Here is a 22751-nt window from a genome sequence, read left to right as displayed (position 1 = left end):
ACAGGGTTGAGCTTCAAAACTCTGTACCCATGGCCGCCAAAGGTACCAGGGCGGTCGCCCCCACATGGTCTGGGGAAGGCGTAAGCCCTCCTCCGGTCCTCCGGAGCGTCCCAGGCGGGTCGCCCCTATCTATCTATCTATCTATCTATCTATCTATCTATCTATCTATCTATCTATCTATCTATCTATCTGACAATTATAAAGTCCATGCCTTTTTATTTTTCCGTTGCCATGTCTGATCCCAGCAGAAATTAATAAATAAATAAATAATAATAATAATAATAAAAATAAAATGAACATACATGGACTTCCTCATGTCTCATCTTGACAGGTGAAGGGTCTTGTGGGGGTCCCACGAAGAGGCTATTGTCAAACTGCATAAGCAGGCTTGTGCTTCAGAGTCTGTCTCCTGTACCTGGCCATGATGCTCAGCTACTGGATGATGTGACAGCTCGTGATGAGTCTTCACATTCTGATTTTGTAAACGCAGCTCAGTTTTAATTTAATTGTAGAGTTCATCTTTTTTTTGTTAACTTACGAATGCTTGGATTTAGGATCCTTTAAGCTGTTTTCCCCCTTTTCTTTCTAGTTATTAATGCCTGCCGAGTTTCCGATCTGAAAGTCTTGACAAACTCTCCCTCTCTAGGCTCACGTATCCCGCGTCACCATCTCTACAGTTACCAGCTAAAGAATGATTGTCCCCAAATATGAAGCCTCCCAGTGGAGTGATTCTTTCCTGAAGGTCACAGATCAAGTAAACACTTCGTTTGGAGGCCTTCAGTCTCCTGGCTAACAGCGGCCTTCGGATTGACAAAGTAAGCGGCGTGTCCCTCGAGACACCTGCCGTCCCTGGGAATGCTTCACTTCACAGTCCGTTTAGTTTAAATCCGCTCCATGCATCCATCGAGACATCCTGACAGTGACAGCTGAGGGAGGTGGCAGAATGTTCAATGCTTAACGAGAGCCCCCTGTCATCCCGGCTATGGAATTCAAGTCTGTCAGAGGCTTCAGAGCGTCACCAGGCAGATACAGAGAGAGAACAATAATGGGCGTCCGCTGGGCTTTGGCTCCCAAAGCTGTTCCACTCTTCACCTTTTCCTCCATTTTCCCTTTTTCCTTGGTAGACGCGGAGCATAGCACAGATCACTCAGGTTCATGATAGACCCCAATGGGGCAACACAAAGGACCACGCTCATGTCTGCCGTGGATGGGCTTAATCCAGAAGTGCTGGCAACAGGAGCCAGTCCAGTGATCGATGAGTAGAGAAATGCGAGAAAAAGTATGGGGACCCTTTGAAATGATGCGGGTGTCTGCATGAATTGGTCATAAAACGTGATGTGATCTTCATCAGAGTCACAAGTACACACAAACACAATAAGCTTACACTAATAACAGACACACACAATTCTCATCTGTCACGTCTGTGTCTGCCTTCCAGCGTACAACTGAATGGCCGCCCTCTATTACCACTATTTGAAACATTCAAAGTATGGATTGGCCTTGTGGGTCCCCACCCATTTCCAGATAAATATATATATATATATATATATATATATATATATATATATATATATATATTTTGTCACACTTTAAATCAGGCTTATTTAAAAACCTACATATACAGTATATGTTTGGTATCATTCTTTTCAGAATGTATCAAACTCTAATGCAATGTTGTTAAATTTTCAAATTCTTATTCCATTTTTCAAATTATAAACTAAAAAATATCAAGAACTCATGTCCTCCGAGACGAGACTTTGTGCCAAGAGATTTAACCAGGCCCGGGGCCGGAAATAAAAGACAAAGAGTAGGGCAGCTGCTGTCCAGGCTTTTAAATGTTCGAAGGGCCGTGCGAGATGTAAATCACATGACATGGCAGCAGCAGCAAGCCAGCAGCTGATCGAGCAAAGAGGGGGTAAAAAAAAACCCATTTGTTTCCCATTGGATCACCGTTTAAGAGGGGGTTTCGGAGGAGGTGTGTTCAGCCCCCATCTTCACAACGTGAGTGGCAGAGACGCAAAGTGGCTGGCACATATTGCAGGTTTGGGGTTGGTGAGCGAAATAAGCAGAGGGCGGACCCCCTAGTATATATATATATATATATATAGGGTGTTGTTGGAAGACATTAGGATTTTCAATGTAAGGTTCTGGAATGGCCCTGGTGAGACTTCCATTAGAAAAAGAGAGATTTGTTGCTCTCAGACGTGACACAGACGTGACAGTCTCTCTTTCTCTCATGGAAGTCTCTCCAGGGCCATTCCAGAGGGTTCAGTGCATCGCATGCTTCCACTCAGAGTACCAATCATTTCTTTGCATGTCTACTTCATTTTAATCATTCCTGCTTTCCACCTCTGACAGCGACAGTCTCTATCTATCTATCTATCTATCTATCTATCTATCTATCTATCTATCTATCTATCTATCTATCTATCTATCTATCTATCTATCTATCTATCTATCTATCTATCTATCTATCTATCTATCTATCTATCTATCTATCTATCCTGTACAATCCATCCAACCATCCATTTTCCAACCCGCTGAATCTACAGTGGAGCCTCAGGTCACGACTGTAATTCGTTCCAAAACTCTTGTCGCAACCCAATTTCGTCGTGACCCGAAGTCATTTCCCCCATAGGATTGTATGTAAATGCAATTAATCCATTCCGGACCGTACAAGCTGTATGTAAATATATATTATTTTAAAGATTTTTAAGCACAAAAATAGTTAATTATACCATAGAATGCACAGTGTAATAGTAAACTAAATGTTTACTTACTTATTCTGCTTGGGCTCTCTCTCTCTCTCTCTCTCTCTCTCTCTGTCACTCTCTGTCATGCTCTCACTCTCTTTCTCTTGCTCGCTCGTTCTCTCTCTCTCTCTCGCTCATTCTCTCTCTCTCGCTCATTCTCTCTCTCTCGCTCCCTCTCGCTTGCTCTCGCTCTGTACATGAGAGACTGAACACATGTACGATGTGTGGAAATCATCAGCACGTACGAACCAGAAGGGAAACTGGCTTGTTCATCACCCGAGTGTGTGGTCGTGAACAGATGCAAAAGTATGACAAAACTTTTTTGTTGTAACCCGATTTGTACGTGGTCCGAGACGTTCATGACCCGAGGTTCCACTCTATCTATCTATCTATCTATCTATCTATCTATCTATCTATCTATCTATCTATCTATCTATCTATCTATCTATCTATCTATCTATCTATCTATCTATCTATCTATCTATCTATCTATCAGTCTCATAATGAACCCCAAAATGACAGGATTAAAAAGGACTCCAGAAAAAAAACAGAAGCAAAAAGGACCCGTCGTTGGCTGCACGGCCGGCCTTCAGCTGCCGCTGTCCTTTGAATGACACTCACTTCCTGTCTCTTGCTGGATTAACAGTAGGAGTGTCAGAAGGGGCAGAGTCAGGTGTCTTCTTCTGGCTCTTTGTCTTCTTGGTTATGGACAGAAATTAAAAATGGGTTAACAGTTATGCAGCCTCCAAATCCTTCTGGTGGTGGGCCCTGCAGATGCATCCTCATAACAGGCACACTTTGTAAGTGCATTTGACAATTTGAATGTTGTAAGTAAGCCCGCAGCATTACTCAACATTACAGCTGAACTAACATCCACAGTGGCAGTACTAGCCGTTAAACCCCCCATCCACCTTGAAATTCTAGAAATAGATATTTAAATGTGTAGTGGCAGCCATTCATGCAAAATAAGGTTAATAATCAGCTAGTGATGAGTGGGATTGTGTGGTCCATGCATGCAAAGAGCTAATTACACCTTATGTGTGTGTTTTAAGCCCCTCACCTACACACACATACTTATCTTTTATTCTACCTCTTTTGTCCAAGTATCAAAAGATGGAAAGGTTAGAACAATTAGACTCTTTTCTGAGAGGAAAATGACTAATTCGTTACCTATCACCACTTCAGGCCGCCTCTTTAATATTGCAGAATGGAAGTCCAAACCCCTCCTGACTTCACCCGGTGGTGGCTCCTTTATCTTACAAAGTATCGAGTCAGAAGATTGTCAGGGATCAAGGACTGGAAATACGGCCTGGTTTAGCTTCTTCCTTCTCCACACAAAGTGGGCTTCTGGTCCTTTAGTGAATTAGTGAACCGATTAGCGGAGGGCTCTGGAAGAACGGAAGAGACATGGCAATGCTGGGCTGCTCTGCGTATACCTGAGTGCAGCCTGGCAAAAAAAAAATAAATAAAAAACAATTATAGAATGTATTCAATTGATTACTGCTGTGACAATGGCCTTTGTGATTTTCAGGTTATGTTCTTTTTGTACAAATATCATACACATCAAGAGCAAACAAAGAGCAGAGATAAAGCATGTGTTAGTGCGGAATTTGGAAAATGTAAAGTTATCTAAAATAATAATAATAATTATTATTATTATTAATCATCTATCTATATATCTACTGTATCTATCAAGTATCCTACCTACTATACTAAAATTAGTATCTATCTATCTATCTATCTATCTATCTATCTATCTATCTATCTATCTATCTATCTATCTATCTATCCTGCCTACTATACTAACATTAATATCTATCTATCTATCTATCTATCTATCTATCTATCTATCTATCTATCTATCTATCTATCCTGCCTACTATACTAACATTAATATCTATCTATGATGTGATGAATACAGTGTCCTTATTGACCATACTATCTATCTATCTATCTATCTATCTATCTATCTATCTATCTATCTATCTATCTATCTATCTATCTATCTATCTATCTATCTATCTATCTATCTATCTATCTATCATATCCTACCTGCTGCATAAAGATATGTGTCCTAGTTAATTTAGTCTTTTAATGGAATAAAATAAGGACTTGTTACCTTCTTTCTTTCTTTCTTTCTTTCTTTCTTTCTTTCTTTCTTTCTTTCTTTCTTTCTTTCTTTCTTTCTTTCTTTCTTTCTTTCTTTCTTTCAAACTGATCTGTGGCAATTCCAGAGAGAGTGCGCGCGCACGCTCACGAGAGAGATGCTCTCTTAAATAAATCCTTTCTTTCTGAAGGCCGTTTCTGCTCTCCCTTTACTTCCTCCTAAAGCCCCTGGTCCGTGTATGAGATCCGACCTTTTTGTTGTATGAGTGGATTGAGTGATCCCGCTGCGTCGGCCTTTTTTCCTCCAAAGCTGAAGCCGAGCTGGGCTTTTCAGAACAAGTGCAAGAGCGAGGCCTAACACACCACCTCAGTAAATCCCGCTAAAGATGAAAGCAGACCCTCAATGTCGACGTCTTCTTTCTCAGCTGCTCATATTTATGTTTCTCTACAGGGTGTCGATGGCGGCATTGGAGAGAAAGGAGACAATGGAGACCCTGGAAATGCAGTATGTAATCCAATGAGTGTGACTTCTTTTTGTTTCATCTGTCTGCCACCCTGATGAGCGGAGGTGGCATCTTGCCCCCGTGGGTGCCCTCCCCTTTTCTTTTTTGTCTTTATGTCTCTTTTGTGAGTTGTTAACCCGGTGGCACTTTGAAAGCATCACTAAAGCAGCAAATCTACGATTCATTGTCTTCTAACAAGCCTGGCAGATCTCATCTTTGTGGTTTTAGCCACTGAATGGCTTCCCGCCGTTTCATTGGATCTGAAAGCCTTTCTTGTGTGTTCTGCTGCTGTAAAATGAGCAACAAGGGACTGGATGAGCATGTTCAGCTCTCAGTTTCTTACTTTGCTCTACTGTGATGGAAGGCTGGTTGCCTCCTTCCCTGCAATACTGAACAATGGATGACTTGAAATATCTAGTAAGACAAAAATAAATGATGGTGGAGACTGTAACAAATTCGAGGAAAACCACAAAGAGAGAATTGAACACAAGTCCCCTCTTGGTTTGAATGATCCCGCTGACTGGATGCCACAAAAAATGTGTTTGTCTCCCCCTGGTGGCCATCAAGCTCTACAGTAATATCAAGCCTAGCAGGTCCAATGAGCCACTCAGTGGGTGGTGACCACTCTCTATTCTTGTTCTTAGTCAACCATTTTAATTTAAAGCAAAATAATATGGAAGGAAAAAGATTAAAAAAAGCAAAATGTGGAAGAAGTGTGGGATTCCAATTTTTTTTTCTGCACATGCATAAAGTAGTAGCATTTATCAAGAATGACGGACTAAAAAAGGTGCGTCTCCAAAGCGATCCAACAAGTCATTGACCCTACATTTTTTTTATTGCATTGTAGGGTCCACCTGGAGCGTCAGGAGAACCTGGACCACCTGGTGCACCAGGAAAGAGGGTAAGAGAAATTGGAAAAATCCCATTAGGTGGCCCCAGCTGAGCCAGCAGTCATCTCTGAGCAAGCATTTCACATAGCAGATCTCGTGCTTTACATCTGTAGATCATCAGAACAGTGAATTAGAGTGCAACAAGAATGGGATTAACTGGCACGGATTGGATTTATTTATTGAATTCTCTAAAGACAGGAGCTCAAGGGACAAGCCTGGGTCTGGAAATTAAAATATATATTGTAATCTTATATTTATCTCTTCTGGAAGGAGATTAGGGGCACACTGTTGTGCCAGATTGGATATAATGATGGGATAGTCAAATATCCATTATAATTACCTGTTTTCTGATGGACCTTAGTAGGCCTGGTAGTCATTGATGATAAATATTAATGAGTGTCCTATTAATCAACACACACACACACACACACACGCACGCACACACATGCACGCACACACACACACACATGCACACACACATATTATAATGGCCTGAGAAAAAAAGGACAAAGTATACGAAAAGGAACACTTTTATTAGAGAAAAAGGACAGAGATGATCATAGGGAGCAACATAAACATTAAATGCTGTGGTCATCTGAGTTAAAGAAGGCTCAACAACAAAACAATTTTGGGGTGCAAACCCACCCTTCTCAAAAAAAATGCACAATGGCATGAAAATGAGAACAAAATACTCGCTGCGGTGTGTGGCTGCCATTAATCACTAATCACCAAACTCCTTAGCTCAGGTCATCTCTCAATCAAATGACACCTTCTTCCAGGAAGTTGCCCTTTTAAAGCCCAGGGACTGGATGGGGCGGAGTTAGCTGACCTCACTGAAAATGACAAGACAGTTAGTGGTAGCGCCCCCTCTTGGACCGGGGTGGTATCACATACATGGAAAGATCTCGGAGGGCGACCCTCAGTTCATGGGATCAAATTAAAGCCGAGCTTCTTGACCTACTAACAGATGGTTAACCCTCCACAACGCAAAAGTATGAAGATGAGACCCATGGAAGTTTTATCTTTACCAGTTTTTGCATCTTTTATGTTTACTTTAAGAATGTTTCTGGGGTCGTCTCTTAGAAAAGTGGCCTGGTGGCCTTGTTTGGCACTCCTATTACCATATTCGTATCAAAATAAATAAATAAACAGTATATATATATATATATATATATATATATACAGGGTGAGTCAAAATCGTGTTAACACTAATGGTACTGCTATGTATATACTTATATATAATTTTTTTGGACAATGTATGTGCCACATATGGTACATGTGTTGAACATGACTGAGAACAGTTGAGACATTCCTGTAAATCACCTAGCACATATGAAGTATGTTTTTGAATAAATTGTTTCCACCATTCAAATGCTAACATAATTTTGACTCACCCAATAAATATATATATATATTTATACACTAGGGGGCTTTGCCCCCTGCTCACTTCGCTCATTGACCCCTGGGCAGGCACTACACGCTAGCCACTTTGCCGCTTGCATATGGGGAAGCGTATGTATAATTTAAATTCAATAACAATAGATTGTTATTTTCATGGGAATTGTTACCTATGCGTAATAGACCTAACTATTTAACATTACAGCATGTAATTAATTATAGTAAAAAATAGTAAAACGTAATAATTTGAAAGAAAATTATGTCTCATGTTGCGTTAGAGGTTTTCGTTGCGTTATACATTTTCGTTTTGTTTGGCTTTGAAATTAACACGCAAATACTTTTTAAACTTACACTTTTACTGTAAAACATCATTAAAAACAATTTTTTGAATTAAATTTTCATCAATATCTAATTGAATTTTGATTTCATGTTTGGACTTACATCGTGGCAATGCAACTGTCCGTGAGTGAATGTCGTTTCTTTCCCTCTAATAAATAAACTGACTTTTTTGAATGTTTGTCCCTGTGATTTGTTAATTGTCAGAGCAAAAGCTATTCTAACAGGAAACTGTAAACATTTTAATACAAATGGCACATCAAGATCTCCTTTGGTGTCTAATGTTATCTGCGGAAGATGTACTACATTATCTTTCTTGTCACCTGTTAAAACTTTACTTGAAAAAATCTGTTGTTAATAGTCTTGTCTGAAGATTTTCTTTTATTATATATATATATATATATATATATATAGGGCGGCACGGTGGCGCAGTGGGTAGCGCTGCTGCCTCGCAGTTGGAAGACCTGGGGACCTGGGTTCGCTTCCCGGGTCCTCCCTGCGTGGAGTTTGCATGTTCTCCCCGTGTCTGCGTGGGTTTCCTCCCACAGTCCAAAGACATGCAGGTTAGGTGGAATGGCGATTCTAAATTGGCCCTAGTGTGTGTTTAATGTGTGGGTGTGTTTGTGTGTGTCCTGCGGTGGGTTGGCACCCTGCCCAGGATTGGTTCCTGCCTTGTGCCCTGTGTTGGCTGGGATTGGCTCCAGCAGACCCCCGTGACCCTGTGTTCGGATTCAGCGGGTTGGAAAATGGATGGATGGATGGATGGATATATATATATATATATATATATATATATATATATATATATATATTGTTGCTACCGGAATCAAATAAGGCTGTGGTCTTGTGTCCATTGACGATCACCATGCCAGTATGTGGGACCGCCAATGGATTAGCCAGAACACACCAACCCCTCCTCGCCCGCTACCCGCATTCCTCCTTGCGTCCAAGTGGCTTGTGCGCCCGCGGCTCCGGCTACATAATGTCACAAACTCGAGACAAAGTCATATAAAGGTTTGGGGCAGCCACCCGTTTAATTTGGTTTCCTGGCTGCAAAGTTGCTTTTCAAAATTATACAGCACTGATGTGCACAAAACCGAGTCCAAACAGAACTAAGGGAATAGGGAAAAGGTGGAGGCTTTTAAAGGGGGAGACAGGAAATGAAGTCAAAGGGGTCAGGCTCATGTAGGTCTTCTGCCATTGGTGCGAGCCCGGACGTCACATCACAGGGGCCGGAGCCGGCAAGGTCTTCTGCCATTGGCTCAGTCCCGGAAGTGACATCAAGATGACCAGGTGGAATCTCCCGTGAATGGTCTGCAGGCAAGGGAGAAAAAGAGTCAGTGCACTCTGCCACATCCTGGTATGTCTCGGAACTGTCCCTACTCAAGCCCTTTAGCTTCCTCCCAAGCACATGTGTGTGACAATATATATTGTGGTACCCAACGGGGGTTCATGCCTGGCCGGGATGCCCAGGAGGACTGGAGGAGGGCTTGTGCCTCCTCCAGAACATGAGGGGGCATCCTCCCTGGTTGCTGTGGGGGTGTCACGATGCCTTGGGAGCCCTGGACCTCAGTACTTCCGCCACACCCGGAAGTGCTGGGGGGAAGAGTATTGGGGACACCCAGAGGACTTCTAGATACACCGACAGAGCTTCCGCCACACAGGGGTGGGGCTACAGAAGCCCTCAGGATGCATCTGGAGTCCATCCGGGGTGAATAAAAGAGGCCGCCTCCCTCCAGTCAGGGGCAAGAGTCGGGTGGAAGAGGACGAAGCTTGGTGAAGAGGAGTGGAGGCGGACCAGAGACTTGGAGAAGGCATTGTGTTGTGGCCAAGGACTTAAGGTGTGATTGGTGCTGCGGCACTGGGTATTGTGCACTACGATGAATGTAAATAATGCAAATAAACGTGTGTGTGGTGAAATCATCTCGTCTACCTGTCTGTGTCCGGGCTGTTCCCCACAATATATATATATATATATATATATATATATATATATATATATATATATATATATGTATGTTCTGTATATCAGTGAATCTCATTGAGTACATCACGGTTAATGGGATGGGTGATCTTGTTGGGCTGAATGGCCTGTTCTTGTCACAGTTGTTCTGATGTTCTAATGTATGACATCTGAACTAATTCCTTTACATCCACCCACACTCCTAGTGCCCATCCACACTCCCAAAACACATACTTAGTTGTTTCCTCTTGAACAGAGTCTGGCCACTGACACTTATCTGTGCCTGTACAGTCTATTTCTAACTGTCAATTCTCCCATACCATCACCCTATTGAAGTGCTTTATCTGTACCACTTACCACATCATCACCTCATCACCAATTCCTATTTTTGTTATCTGACCCTCCTCCATTTTATACTTATCTGTCTCATACAATACAACTTCTTTTTGGTAGGCTATCTGACCTCCACCATAGACCTACCAGGACTCTTTGGTTACCGCTGATTATTCCGTTCCACCATGAGATTGCACTGCCATTGTCTATGCCTCATCACTATCCATATTATCCCTATTTTCACTGTCTGATCCTTCTCCATTTTAGACTTAACTGCCTCATACAGCTTCTTCGTCCCAGGCTGTCTGACTCCACCTTAGGCCTACTACAGTTCTCATCAGGCCAGGCCTCTATGGTTACTCCTGATTATTGACTTACACTATGTGGTTGCTGCCCTCTGGTGGCAAATCGTTTTTCCTACTGTGGATTTTGCACACTTTCTTTATTCTCTCGTTAGAACTTTAGAACATAAATACGATCTAGACGAGAACAGGCCATTCAGTCCTATCCATTTAATTTTTCTAAAATAACATCAACTTGAATTTCAAAAGTCCTAAATGTCCTACTGTCTACCACACTACTTGGTCGCTTATTCCAAGTGTCTCTGGTTCTTTGTGTAAAGAAAAACTTCCTAATGTTTGTGTGAAATTTCTCCTTAACAAGTTTCCAACTGTGCCCCCGTGTTCCTGATGAACTCATTTCAAAGTCTCAGTCTCGATCCACTGGACTCATTCCCTTCAAAATTATAAACACTTCTCTCATGTCTCATCTTAATCTCCTTTTGCTTAAACTTAGGTTATCTTTGCACGTAGCTTGTGATGTCACTTTATCTGTCCCATGTCTGATGTATGCCCTGTGTTGTTTCTGCCAGCTGGGTATCTTGTCATAAAGTATTAACTTAATTAGGAGCTCATTTGCATGTAGACCCCAAATAGCTCACGAAGTGTAAGTTGGTCACATCTACTGACCGTATACAGTGAGTATTTCACCCTGCTCTTTTCTTTTCTATAGGGACCCCTTGGAGCTGCAGGAAAAGAAGGACGACAAGGCCTTAAAGGAAGCAAGGTATGGCTGGTCCACCCTGGAAAAGCGACCTGAGATTACAAATGACAAGCAACCCCAGGGCTGTCTAGGGGACACTGACAGGTTTTTTTGTTATGGTATAATCTCAGTACAGAACCCAAGTTATGTGGGCTAATCTGTAAACAGTCGTCAGACCTCTAGAGTCAGTAATGTGAGTCAGAAGAAGCAGAATGGCAAAGCCCACACAAGCACCAAAATTCAAAGTCAAAAAAGAATGCAAGTTCAGAATCCCTCGATTCACTTATACGCCACATGGGTATTTGTTTTTACTAAACGTCTTTATTGTGTAAAGTTTGACGCCAGCTCAGTACAAACATCTTCTTACATATAATTGGTCATCATAATGTCACAGGTAACATAGCACTTAAACATTCATCAAGTCCCTAACATCCATGCAGCAGCATAACAAACAGACATACAAAACGATGATGCCAATTAAATCTAGAAAATTATAATGCAAAAAAAATGTCACCAAAGTAACAATAAAAATACCATTTGGTACCATGTGGTACCCAACTTTAAGGGTCTCCAACACTAGAAATATTAAACCCAAAACAGAATTGCGCCGGTCCTACAAGGGCTTGCCTAATCTCCTGAAGCAGTCAGTGTGAGTGCCTGCCTACTTAACTAGCTCCTAAGCGAGCATTAAAACACCACAGTGCTGAGTAGACAACTGAAAATGCAAAGAAAAACTTCAAGAACAAGAAAACAAATTGCTGAAAAGTATAAAGGAAAGATAATAAACAAAAACACACACACTGAAGGGAAAACCTGATTAAAAATATTAATGAAAGTGAAAGTCAGGCTTCTGAAGAGCTAATGCTAGTGGTCAGCGTAGACAGTCTTCTCAGGGACAGATTAAGACCTTAAGATGCCCTAAGCACTTAAAAAGTCTTGGTGCCCCCCTATACATGAGCTGTAGTCACTCTCAGTGGACGAGTGAACGGGTCAGCCGACATGACCAAGACAAGAATGATCACGTGAGCCTCAGTGGACTGTGTCACTAGATTCAAATTTTCTTGTATATATATCATTAACCTCTATTACTGCTTTTGTGATAGAACCAGGGATGTCAGCAAGCCCCAAACCCCAACATGAACACACAAAGAGTCCCGGGTTCAAATAAAGAATATTTTATTAATCAAACTTCCACAAAGTCGCACAAACACAAGTCATTTCCTCCCAGAATACCTCTCACCACTGCACTGCCCTCCAGTTGAGTGTCGCTTTGCATTCTCCCAGCTCCCACTCGCCTGGATAAGGGAGTGCGCTCAAGGACCCAGGAGTACTTCCGGTGCCAGGGCCACTGCCTGACTGAAGTATTTCTGGGTCATATGGAAGTCACACTTATTAGAGAGCTCATCTCCCTGCACCCATGATCCCCAGCAGGGCTGTGTTGCCGGATGAAGGCTCCTAGCATTCCCCGCTGGTTTCCAAATGGTCACCAATATGGAGGGCTGCTGCCATCTTGCATTCTGGGGGAATAACACATCCCCTGCAGTGTCTTTCATAACTAATGGGCTGTCTGTCCATCCCTTCTGGCCATATCTCTTGGGTCTGGTGGCACATACACTATTTTATTATTTTTATTATTGTACAGTATATGTGCACTATATGGACAAAAGTATTGGGACACAACTGTTAATTATTGAATTCAGGTGTTTCAATCAGACCCATCGCAAGAGGTGTATAAACTCAAGCGCCTCATCATGCTGTCTCCATTTACAAACATTTGTAAAATCAAATGGGTCATTCCGAAGAGCTCAGTGACTTCAAGCAGGGTACTGTGATAGGATGGCACCTTTGCAATAAGACGGTTTGTGAAAGTTCATCCCTGCTGGATATTCCACGGTCAACTGTAAGTGGTATTATTGGAATGTGGAAACGTTTAGGAACAACAGCAACTCAGCCATGAAGCGGAAGACCACGTAAAGTCACAGAGTGGTGTCAATGACTGCTAAGGTGCATGGTGTGTAAAAATCGCCATGACTCTGCTGATTCCATAGCTGAAGAGTTCCATTAATGTAAGCACAAAAACTGTGTGGCGGGTGCTTCATGGAATGGATTTCCATGGCCGCGTAGCTGCATGCAAGCCCTCACATCACCGGGTCCAATGCCAAGCATTGGATGGAGTGGTGGAAACATCTATGGAGTGACGAATCACGCTTCTGTGTTTGGCAGTCAGATGGGTGAGTCTGGGTTTGGCAGATGCCAGGAGAATGTTACCTGTCTGACTGCATTGTGCCAACTGTGAAGTTTTCTGGAGGAGGGATATAATGGTGTGGGACTGTTTTTCCAGGGTTTGGGCGAGGCCCCTTACGTCCAGTGAAGGACAAACTTAACACTTCAGCATAGCAAGACACTTTGGACACGCTACACTTCCAACTTTGTGGAAACAATTTGGGGAAGGCCCTTTTCTATTCCAGCATGACTGTGCCCCAGTGCACAAAGCAAGGTCCATAAAGACATAGTGGGATGAGTACAGGGTGGAAGAACCTGACTGGCCCATACAGAGCCCTGACCTCAGCCCCATCAAACAGCTTTGGGATGAACTGGAATGGAGATTGTGAGTCAGGCCTTCAGTGCCTGACCTCGTAAATGCTCTGTAGAATGAATGGGCACAAATTCCCACAGAAACACTCTGAAATCTTGTAGAAAGCCTTCCAAGAAGCGAGAAAGCTGCTAGAGCTGCAAAGGAGGGACCAACTCCTTATTAAAATCTATGTATTTAAAGTCCCCGCTGGTGTAATGGTCAGGTGTCCCAATACTTTTGTCCTTACCGTGTATGTAAGTCATTTTTTCATTTAATGTGGGAGCCCCTTTTTGTGGGACTTGGCTCAGCTGCACCATTTGTAGATTTGCACCATATGGTCCATGGTAAATCCATCAATGGAAAATTTCTGTGGTGTCCCCCTTTCCCTTGATGCCCTAAGCACAGACTTATTTTCCTTAATGGTTAATCCAGCCCTGAGCGTCCTAAAAAATTACGGCCAACATTCTATTCGTGTGACTACACCCCTTTGACGTCACAGATTGACGGCCGTCTTGGGTTATTGGAAACAATGGGAGGATAATGGTGAACAAATGAAGAAAGAAATTTGAGGAAAAAAAGCTCAAAACATCTGAAGGACCTGACACTTAGGACTTGACTGGGTTTACATTTTTTGACAGGGAGAAAAAGGACCAGATGGGCCAACTGGAAAGACGGGTCCTGTGGGAGCACAAGGACACCCGGGAAAGCCTGGCCCAGAGGGACTTCGCGGCATTCCGGGTCCTGCTGTGAGTATGATGACCAGATTGGCTTCAATTTGAATGGTGACAGGAGGTGTTGGGGGGCTGGGGGGTATGTTGGAGATTCAGGGCAAAGGGACAACTAACTTATAAGTAACATTCATGTTAAATTGATGCCCATTCTGAACAGTCCCTAATATCAGAAGGTACGAGTTCCCAACACGGAATAAGAAAAATGATCATAAATGTGAGGTGGAATGACACAACTGGGCACTTTGTGACTGTGTATCTTCAACCATGGTGTAGAAAATGGTCTGTTTTGAGATTAAAAAGTCCATGTTGTGTTTTCCAGGGGGAGCAGGGCCTCAGTGGACCACCTGGACAGTCTGGGCCTCCAGGACCAATGGTAAGCATGCTGTCTTTTACCATTCAAACATTATGAATGTTGTACTCTAATCTGGGGGTCTTATGACCTGTCATGTGGTGGCTCAGGCCGGATTTAAGTAATCTGAGTGAATGTCCATTCTGAGTGATCAGAATCACCCTGAAGTTAAGCATTTCAGTGCTGATGTAGTGAGATTTTCTTGGATGGCAATGGGCACAAGTGGTCAATGAATTGTTTGGAGACAATGCCAGTGATGGTGCCAGTCCTAATAATCTGATATCATCCCAGCTGCCTGTGTCTGGAGATTCTGTAATGGCAATCATCATCATGAAAATCCCAATTTCCCATTGAAGAATGCCACTGGAACTCTCCAAAACACTTCTAGCCCTCCATGCCAAGATACGCTGGAACGTGTCCTCGAAGCTGATGGTGGTGAAACACCCAATATGTGTTTCCTTAAATTGGTTAGTTGCCTGTAAAAATGTGTAGATATTGCTGTGAATGTTGTCTCCATGGTAATAAACTGGTACAAGAATTCCAAATATGAGACATCATCAGACAAAATGACATGGAAGTGAACACCAAAGAGAGAAGCACCAGTCAAGTCACATCAGTTCAAAATGGGCAATGTTGGGAAATGATGTCTGTCTGGCTAGCTTGCCCACTTCCTTGCCCCTACAACTAAACCCTCTAACATATCTCCTTCTTGCCAGCTATCTTGACTGTCAATCCTCGACTCAGAGACCCTCTGCTAGGAAAGCACTTTGGGACCCTCCAAGGATTGATTTTACAATTAATTATGGGGGTGAGGGCCAAAAGGCCAGAGTGGCCTCTGGTGGACAGTCAGATAATTGCAGGCGCACAAAGTTGCTTTTGGGATAATTAACAATAATAATAACAATAATAATTCTTTACATTTATGTAGTACTTTTCTCACTACTCAAAGAGCTTCCACTTCAACCACCACTAACGTGTAGCACCCACCTGGATGATGCGGCAGCAGCCATTTTTACTCATACACACTCACCACACATTAGTTATTAGGTAGAGAAGTAGTGAGAGAGGGAGCCAATTAGGGACAGGGGATGATTAGGGGGCCAGAATGACCAGGCTGTGGTGGGCAGTGTAGCCAGGACATCAAGATACACCCTACTCTTTACTAAGGATGCCCAAGGATCTTTTATGACCACAGAGAGTCAGGACCTCGGCTTTATATCTTATCAGAAGGACGGCACCATTTTTACTACATAAGTTTCACCGTCGCTGCACTGGGACATTGGAACCCATATTCAGACCACAGGGTTAGCGCCCCCTGCTGGCCTCACCAACACCTCTTCCAGCAGCACCTCAAGCTTTTCCTGGGTGGTCTTCCATCCAAGTTCTTACCGGGCCTGACCATAATTAGCTTCAGGTGGACGACCTCTTCTGAAGTGCAAGTGGGGTGGCTGCTGGCAAGTGCCAGGACCTCCTTGTTAATGCCATCTGCCAACTTTACATTTCTTTGACCTCCTACCAGACCAACCTGGTACGATCATAGTTACCTACATGGGGTTATTTTATTAAATGAGACCACATGATGAATGAAACACTCTCTTTCATTTTTAGGGTCCTCCTGGTCTACCTGGTTTGAAGGGTGATCCTGGCAGAAAAGGAGACAAGGTGGGTCTGCATGAATTATCTCAGCTGACGGTATTCTGATTTCATTACAGCTTTGGTACTCTAAGTAAATTTCTCAGGAAAGTAAACTGTACACGTTTGGAATCTGAAAAACTCCAATTTAATAAGCACTGGTGAATTCTAAAACACCAGCCAAGTTATGCACTCACAGTAGCCACCTAGGCAAACCTCTACCACACCAGCTTGATGTTGTACCAGGTGACTAAACCGTGTCAGGGTTCAGCCAGCGTTGCCCGCCTGTGCTGCTGTTCAAAGTTGTGTCCCTTGTTTGTTTCGTTTAATTTTATACCATTTGTTCATATTAATGTTTATTTTATTTACTGTATAAGATGTTGCTTGTCAAGCTTCGACTGCACTATCTTGACAGAACTTACATTGACCTGAGCTTCTCTACTACTGCATGTGGTGCTGTAATTTGTCTCATATCCCTGAATTTGCATTTACTTGAGCCCTCCTACACTATTGGTAGAGCTGGTTTTATTTTTACCGATTATTTTAATTGTTATAATCAGTCTTATCCTTGTGAATTTGTATTTACTCAACTCACCCTACATTTTTTGAAAGTACTGGTTTTATTTTATTAATTTATTTTTAATAGTGAACTGCGATTTTATACGGGGTTCGATAAGATCAAATAGTTAGAATGGCTCAATGTTCATCAAGTTTGACTACACTGTCCTGTCAGAATTTGTGTTTCCCTGAGCATCTCTGTTACTCCATGTGGTGCTACGATTTCTCACATATTCCTGCAGAGAAAAGCCAAGCAAAATGACACCTTTTATTGGCTAACTAAAAAGATTACAATATTTATTTATTTATTTCGCCTTATACAATTTCTTGTATTAGGAATTTGTTAGTTTTCGCATACCCCTTGGGGTCAGCCATTGTACAGCACCCCTGGAGTAATTGAAGGTTAAGGGCATTGCTCAGGGGCCCAGCAGAGTAGGATCTCTTTTTGGCAGTGACGGGGATTCGAATCGGGATACCAGCGCAGATCCTTAGCCTCAGAGCCACCACTCCGCATATGCAAGCTTTTGAGCAACTCAGTCCCCTTCTTCAGGCAAGATGTAATAATAATAATATGTAATTATGTAATTACATAATTGATTACATGCCGCCTGAAGAAGGGGCCTGAGTTGTCTTGAAAGCTTGCATATTGTAATCTTTTTAGTTAGCCAATAAAAGGTGTCATTTTGCTTGGCTTTTCTCTACATTCATAATGGCTAACACGGTACAACACCCTAGTACTACTCACATATTCTTGAATTTGTATTTACTTGAGTTGCCCTTCAGTTCTTGTTTGTGTTAGTTTTTTTAGTTTCAGCGATTTTTATACAGATATTTGATACAGTGATCGATAAGGTCAAATCTACAGGACATTGTTTGTCAAGTTCGACTACCTTGTCAGAATTTCTGTTTACCTGAGCTTCACTATTACTCCTTGTGATGCTGTGATTTGTCTCATTGCCCCTAAATTTGTGTTTGCTTGAGTTACCCTTCCGTTCATGTTGATGCTGGTTTTAGTTTCAGTGATTCTTTTAATTTTTACAGATACTAGGGGGATACGCCCCCTGCTCGATTCACTCGGCCACCCCTGGGTTTGGTTTACCGGATATACAATTTAAAGAGATTGTTATTTTCATGGGAATTGTTACATATGCATTATTTTCACTTTTACTTTAAAACTTTTGTAAAAACAATATTTGGAATTAAGTTTTCTTCAAGGTCGCATTGAATTTTTCATTCCGTGTTTGGACTTACATCGTGACAACGCAACGCAACGTGAGTGAATATCGTTTCTTTCTCTCTAATAAATAAAACGACTTTCTCGAATGTTTGTCCATGCTCTTTCTTCTTCGCTTTGTCGTTGACATGTCATCTAGAATGTATAAAATTAGCGTCCTGATAAAATTTATAAGAGCTGAGAGCCCAGGAAGTGTGTCTGACAAAAGCATTCACACGACTGAGGTTAGATGACCGTGGTCTTGTTTGAAAATAGTTGTAAGTAGGGCATGACTTGAAAGAATCTCATGTTAAAAGTCTCCATCTCACGGGACTTTATACCGCGCCAATGTTTTTGGAATCTTTTAATTCTCACTGGCAACACAAATTAGACAATCTACAAGTCTCTGACTTAAAGTTTAAATCTGAACAATATATTCAATCTCTTTTCGCTGTTCCATTATTTCACCAAGAAATAATTCCGTTAGTTTGCGCTAATGCGATCTTTACTATCCTTTTTTTGAGACTTTGATATTTTCATACTTCCATTACCTCTAACCTGCTCTGCATGTAGATAGATAGATAGATAGATAGATAGATAGATAGATAGATAGATAGATAGATAGATAGATAGATAGATAGATAGATAGATAGATAGATAGATAGATAGATAGATAGATAGATAGATAGATAGATAGATAGATACTTTATTAAACCCAAGGGGAAATTCACATACTCCAGCAGCAGCATACTGATAAAATACCGCACCAACATTTTTGAATTCTTTACGACGTTCTACTTTGTCCTTTGTCCTTTATTTCCGGCCCCGGTCATGGTTAAATCTCTTTCTCGCAGGACGTATAATGCTGCTTGCGTTGTGAATGGAGGGAGCTGAATGCACATTAAGGAGTTGCAGTTGGATCAGCTACTGTCTATCTGCTGCTGCTGGCGAGCTGCGTGTTCTGCATGCGCATCTATCATTTAAAAGCCTGTACATCAGTTGTCCTTTTGTCTCACTGCCTTGTCTCACGTGACATCAAAGTGTCTTCTGAGAAGATCATGTTTCGTCTCCCTCGACTCCCTCCCAAGATTTTTTTTTTTAAAAGAGAGATTTGACACAGAGATCGATAAGGTCAAATCTGTAGAATGTTGTTTTTCATGTTCGACCATCTTTTCAGAATTTATGATTACCTGAGCTTCTCTAATACTGTTTGTGATGCTGTAATTTGTCTCATACCCCTGAATTTCTATTTACTCAAGCCCTTTTTTCAATTCATTTTAAAGCTGGTTTGAGTTCCACCAATTCTTTTAATTCGTACTGTGATCGATAAGGTCAAATCAATAAAACGTTGTTTGTCAAGTTCTACTAAATTGTCTTGTCAGAATGTATATCTACCTGAGCTTCTCTTTTATTGTATGTGATGTTATAATTAGTCTCATACCCCTAAATTGGTATTTTTTTGACTCGTTCTACAGTTCACGTTAGTGTAGGTTTTACTTTTACTGTTATTTTTACTTTCTCATATACGAAGTATAGAGAAAGTATTGTAATCGTCCAAAGATTCGATGTCAAGATTTTGATGAATCTCGACATTTTAGACCACCCTGACTTTCTTGTATAGGAAGTATAGGGAAAGTATTGGAATCCTCCAAAAATTCTATTTTGAGATTTTGATGAATCTCGATGTTTTAGACCTCCCTATGTCTGAAAATACCATTTTTGGAATTATGTTTGTGTGTGTGTGTAAATATGATAACTTGACTACACTTTCACTTTGGTCAACCAAATTTTGCATACAAGTATTCGGTACAAAAGGCAGATTTCTATCAACTCTTGGGTTATTTCCGCTAACCGCAAGTGGTACTTTACCTTTTATTCATGCAGCTGCAGAGTCTGATTTATTCAACTTTACGTTTATAATAATTGTTCAATATATTATTAATTTGATTTGATGTGTTGTTGATGGTTCTTTAATGTACATAATATTAGAAAAATATAATCATTGTCTTGAGGTTCACTCCTCAAATATCCATCGCCATATCTGAGTATACGAGAAAGTCAAGGGATGACCACTCCCGATTTTTTTTATTTGTTATGATCAGTCTCATATCATTGAATCTGTATCTGCTCCAGTGTCCCTACAAATCAGATTTAAGTTGTATTGGAGTCCTTAAGTTATACTCATTTGTAGAGGAATGACAATGTTCAGATGTCTGGACTGGTCAAATGGCCCAGTGTTCCTTGATTATGACTCTTCTCATATACTCTGAACTCAAAGATTATCAGGCTGTTCTTTACTTCCGGATAATGCTGGCTTTACGTTGATCCTTTCAGGTTGCTTCTAGGGACCCCTGTGTTCCATTAGACTCTTAATTTATTTACTCTGATTTTTCCATACAAGGTAATGTATTGCTGGTTTCAGTAGTAATAACAGACAGACATCCTAAAACGAATTGCACGTGGAATCCTGGATGACAGTGCTGTGTGTGCGCCTGCAACATTTCCCAGCAGGCCTCCGTGTAATTTGTTCCTACAAGCTCTCAACTTAATGCATGGCTTGCGTCCAACAGCATTACTTTAGCTGGAACGTGACACTTAATACAAAGCCACTGAGGGATATTGTTCTTACGTGAAGGAAAGTGAACCTCCAGGTTCCAAACCAAAGACACAGAAATAAGTTTGAACATCTCCTGGAGGAGGCAAGAAACCATCGAATGTTAAAACTTTGTGGCAAACCGATGTGATAAGCAAACAGAGTGTTGACTTTAATTTCACTCTTTTCTGTCGCTCCATGGGAGCCATCAAGCCTCTCTTCATGGACTGAAAACGAGGAGGCCTGACATAGACTCCAGCGATCCCATTATCCTACGAGTGCGTGACTCTGAACAAGCCCACTAATTGACAGAATCAAAAAGGAGTTAATTACGCAAGAGCTCACTTCTTTTATTCTGACAGTTCTGGGCAAACTTCGCAGCAGCTGGTTAAACAATAAATATTAATCTGGAGGAAAGGAGCTGTCAGCACACATTTGTTACCTGGGCCTTATCTGTCTTCTCCGCTGAGCTTCCTGAGAGATTCAGCTGGCAGAGTGAAGGAGCGGCTGCTATCTCATCCATTCTGTCAAGTATGCAAAGTGAGCAGCTTGTGGCCTCCTCGCACATTTGATTTTAAGGAAAAATGAAGACTCCACTATGCCTGGCTCTGGAGCGAGTTGGGAAGGTGGGCTTTGATGACCCTCCAAACCGACTCGCCGCTCTTGACAGCCTTCTGAAGCCTGTGTCAAATCCCGAAGTAATAAGTGGAACCGAAATAACAGAATCATTACTCCAAATCACACAATCGTTCATGTTTAATAAATTGTACTGCATCAAGAAGAAGTGAGGGTATCAGACGAGGACACTGGGGGGGGTATCTTCATGACCCACTTATTGAAGCCTTTAGGAATGTTATTATTTCAATCAAATATCACAAAATAAGGAGAAAGAAAGAAAATCTCAAGTCCCTACACAGACTCGATTAAAGTTCAAAAGATTTATTCAATTTTGACTTAAGATAAATTCATTTATCTAGTTCCGGTTGAAGACCGTTTGGAGCCCCAGGTGGGGTTCCTGGATGTTCATGGTCACCCCTTGTTGTTCATAGCAGGTTGTCTGTGGTACTAGACTTCTACGACCTGTGGGGGGAGGTCCCCCTCAGTATCTGGAATGTGCAGCCTTTCAATAGCACAAATGGCGCCCTGTTGTTCATTGTGGCCACTAGGAGGCGTTTCAGGACCTCAAACACCCAGACACAATTGCACCATAACAGTCCCAGTTTAATTAAAGTATGTTTAATTTAAGCGATACCTTCAGCACAACTCTTTCTTTACTTTTTCCACAGTTCCATTTCTTCCTCCACATCCGACTCCAGTTCCTCCTGAACTGAGTGGAGGGCTCGATTTTAACTCCAGACCTGAGAATACTTCCAGTGCTTGATCTATTTCCCCCTTTCTTCCCCACCAGCCCGAGACAATTCCGGGTCAGGTAGGACCCCAGCAATCCTTGTGCTGTCAGTATCCCCCTGGAAGCCCCCACAGAACCTGGCAAGGAAGATCCCTGAAACCACAACTCCCATGCTGCCCTGTGGTTGTCCATAGTGGTGCTCACCAGATGGGATGCTGCCACCCAGTATACGGGGGAATGTTTTGCCCATAGCAGGCAGTCTCCCACTGTCCCAATGTTCCAAGTGCTCTAGCCCAATCAGAGTGTCCTTCTGAGGTTGTTGGGACGCCAATCCCGGGGTAGCTGCTGCCACAGCATCTTGTTGTGCCCATTTCCTGGCAAGGCAGGGGAATGTCACTGCTCCCCAGCTGTCATTCATTTCCTATGCCC

The 22751-nt window shown here is 42.0% G+C and overlaps 1 protein-coding gene across 4 annotated transcripts in view; it reads left to right on the top strand.

Moving 5' to 3' along the window:
- The window catches only part of LOC114667466 (collagen alpha-1(XI) chain-like), a 377917-nt gene that overhangs the window by 333344 nt on the left and 21822 nt on the right, over nt 1-22751 (top strand). For all 4 annotated transcript variants that reach the window (XM_051920865.1, XM_051920864.1, XM_051920867.1 and 1 more), the window contains 6 exons: nt 5311-5364; nt 6210-6263; nt 11294-11347; nt 14537-14644; nt 14949-15002; nt 16587-16640. In XM_051920865.1, the coding sequence (XP_051776825.1) occupies nt 5311-5364; nt 6210-6263; nt 11294-11347; nt 14537-14644; nt 14949-15002; nt 16587-16640 (378 nt within the window). The remainder of the gene's footprint in view (nt 1-5310; nt 5365-6209; nt 6264-11293; nt 11348-14536; nt 14645-14948; nt 15003-16586; nt 16641-22751) is intronic.

Source organism: Erpetoichthys calabaricus, chromosome 17, assembly GCF_900747795.2.
Source record: "Erpetoichthys calabaricus chromosome 17, fErpCal1.3, whole genome shotgun sequence".
NCBI lineage: Eukaryota > Metazoa > Chordata > Cladistia > Polypteriformes > Polypteridae > Erpetoichthys > Erpetoichthys calabaricus.
Note: the sequence above shows the minus strand (reverse complement) of the source record. Positions and strands in the feature narration are given on the sequence as shown.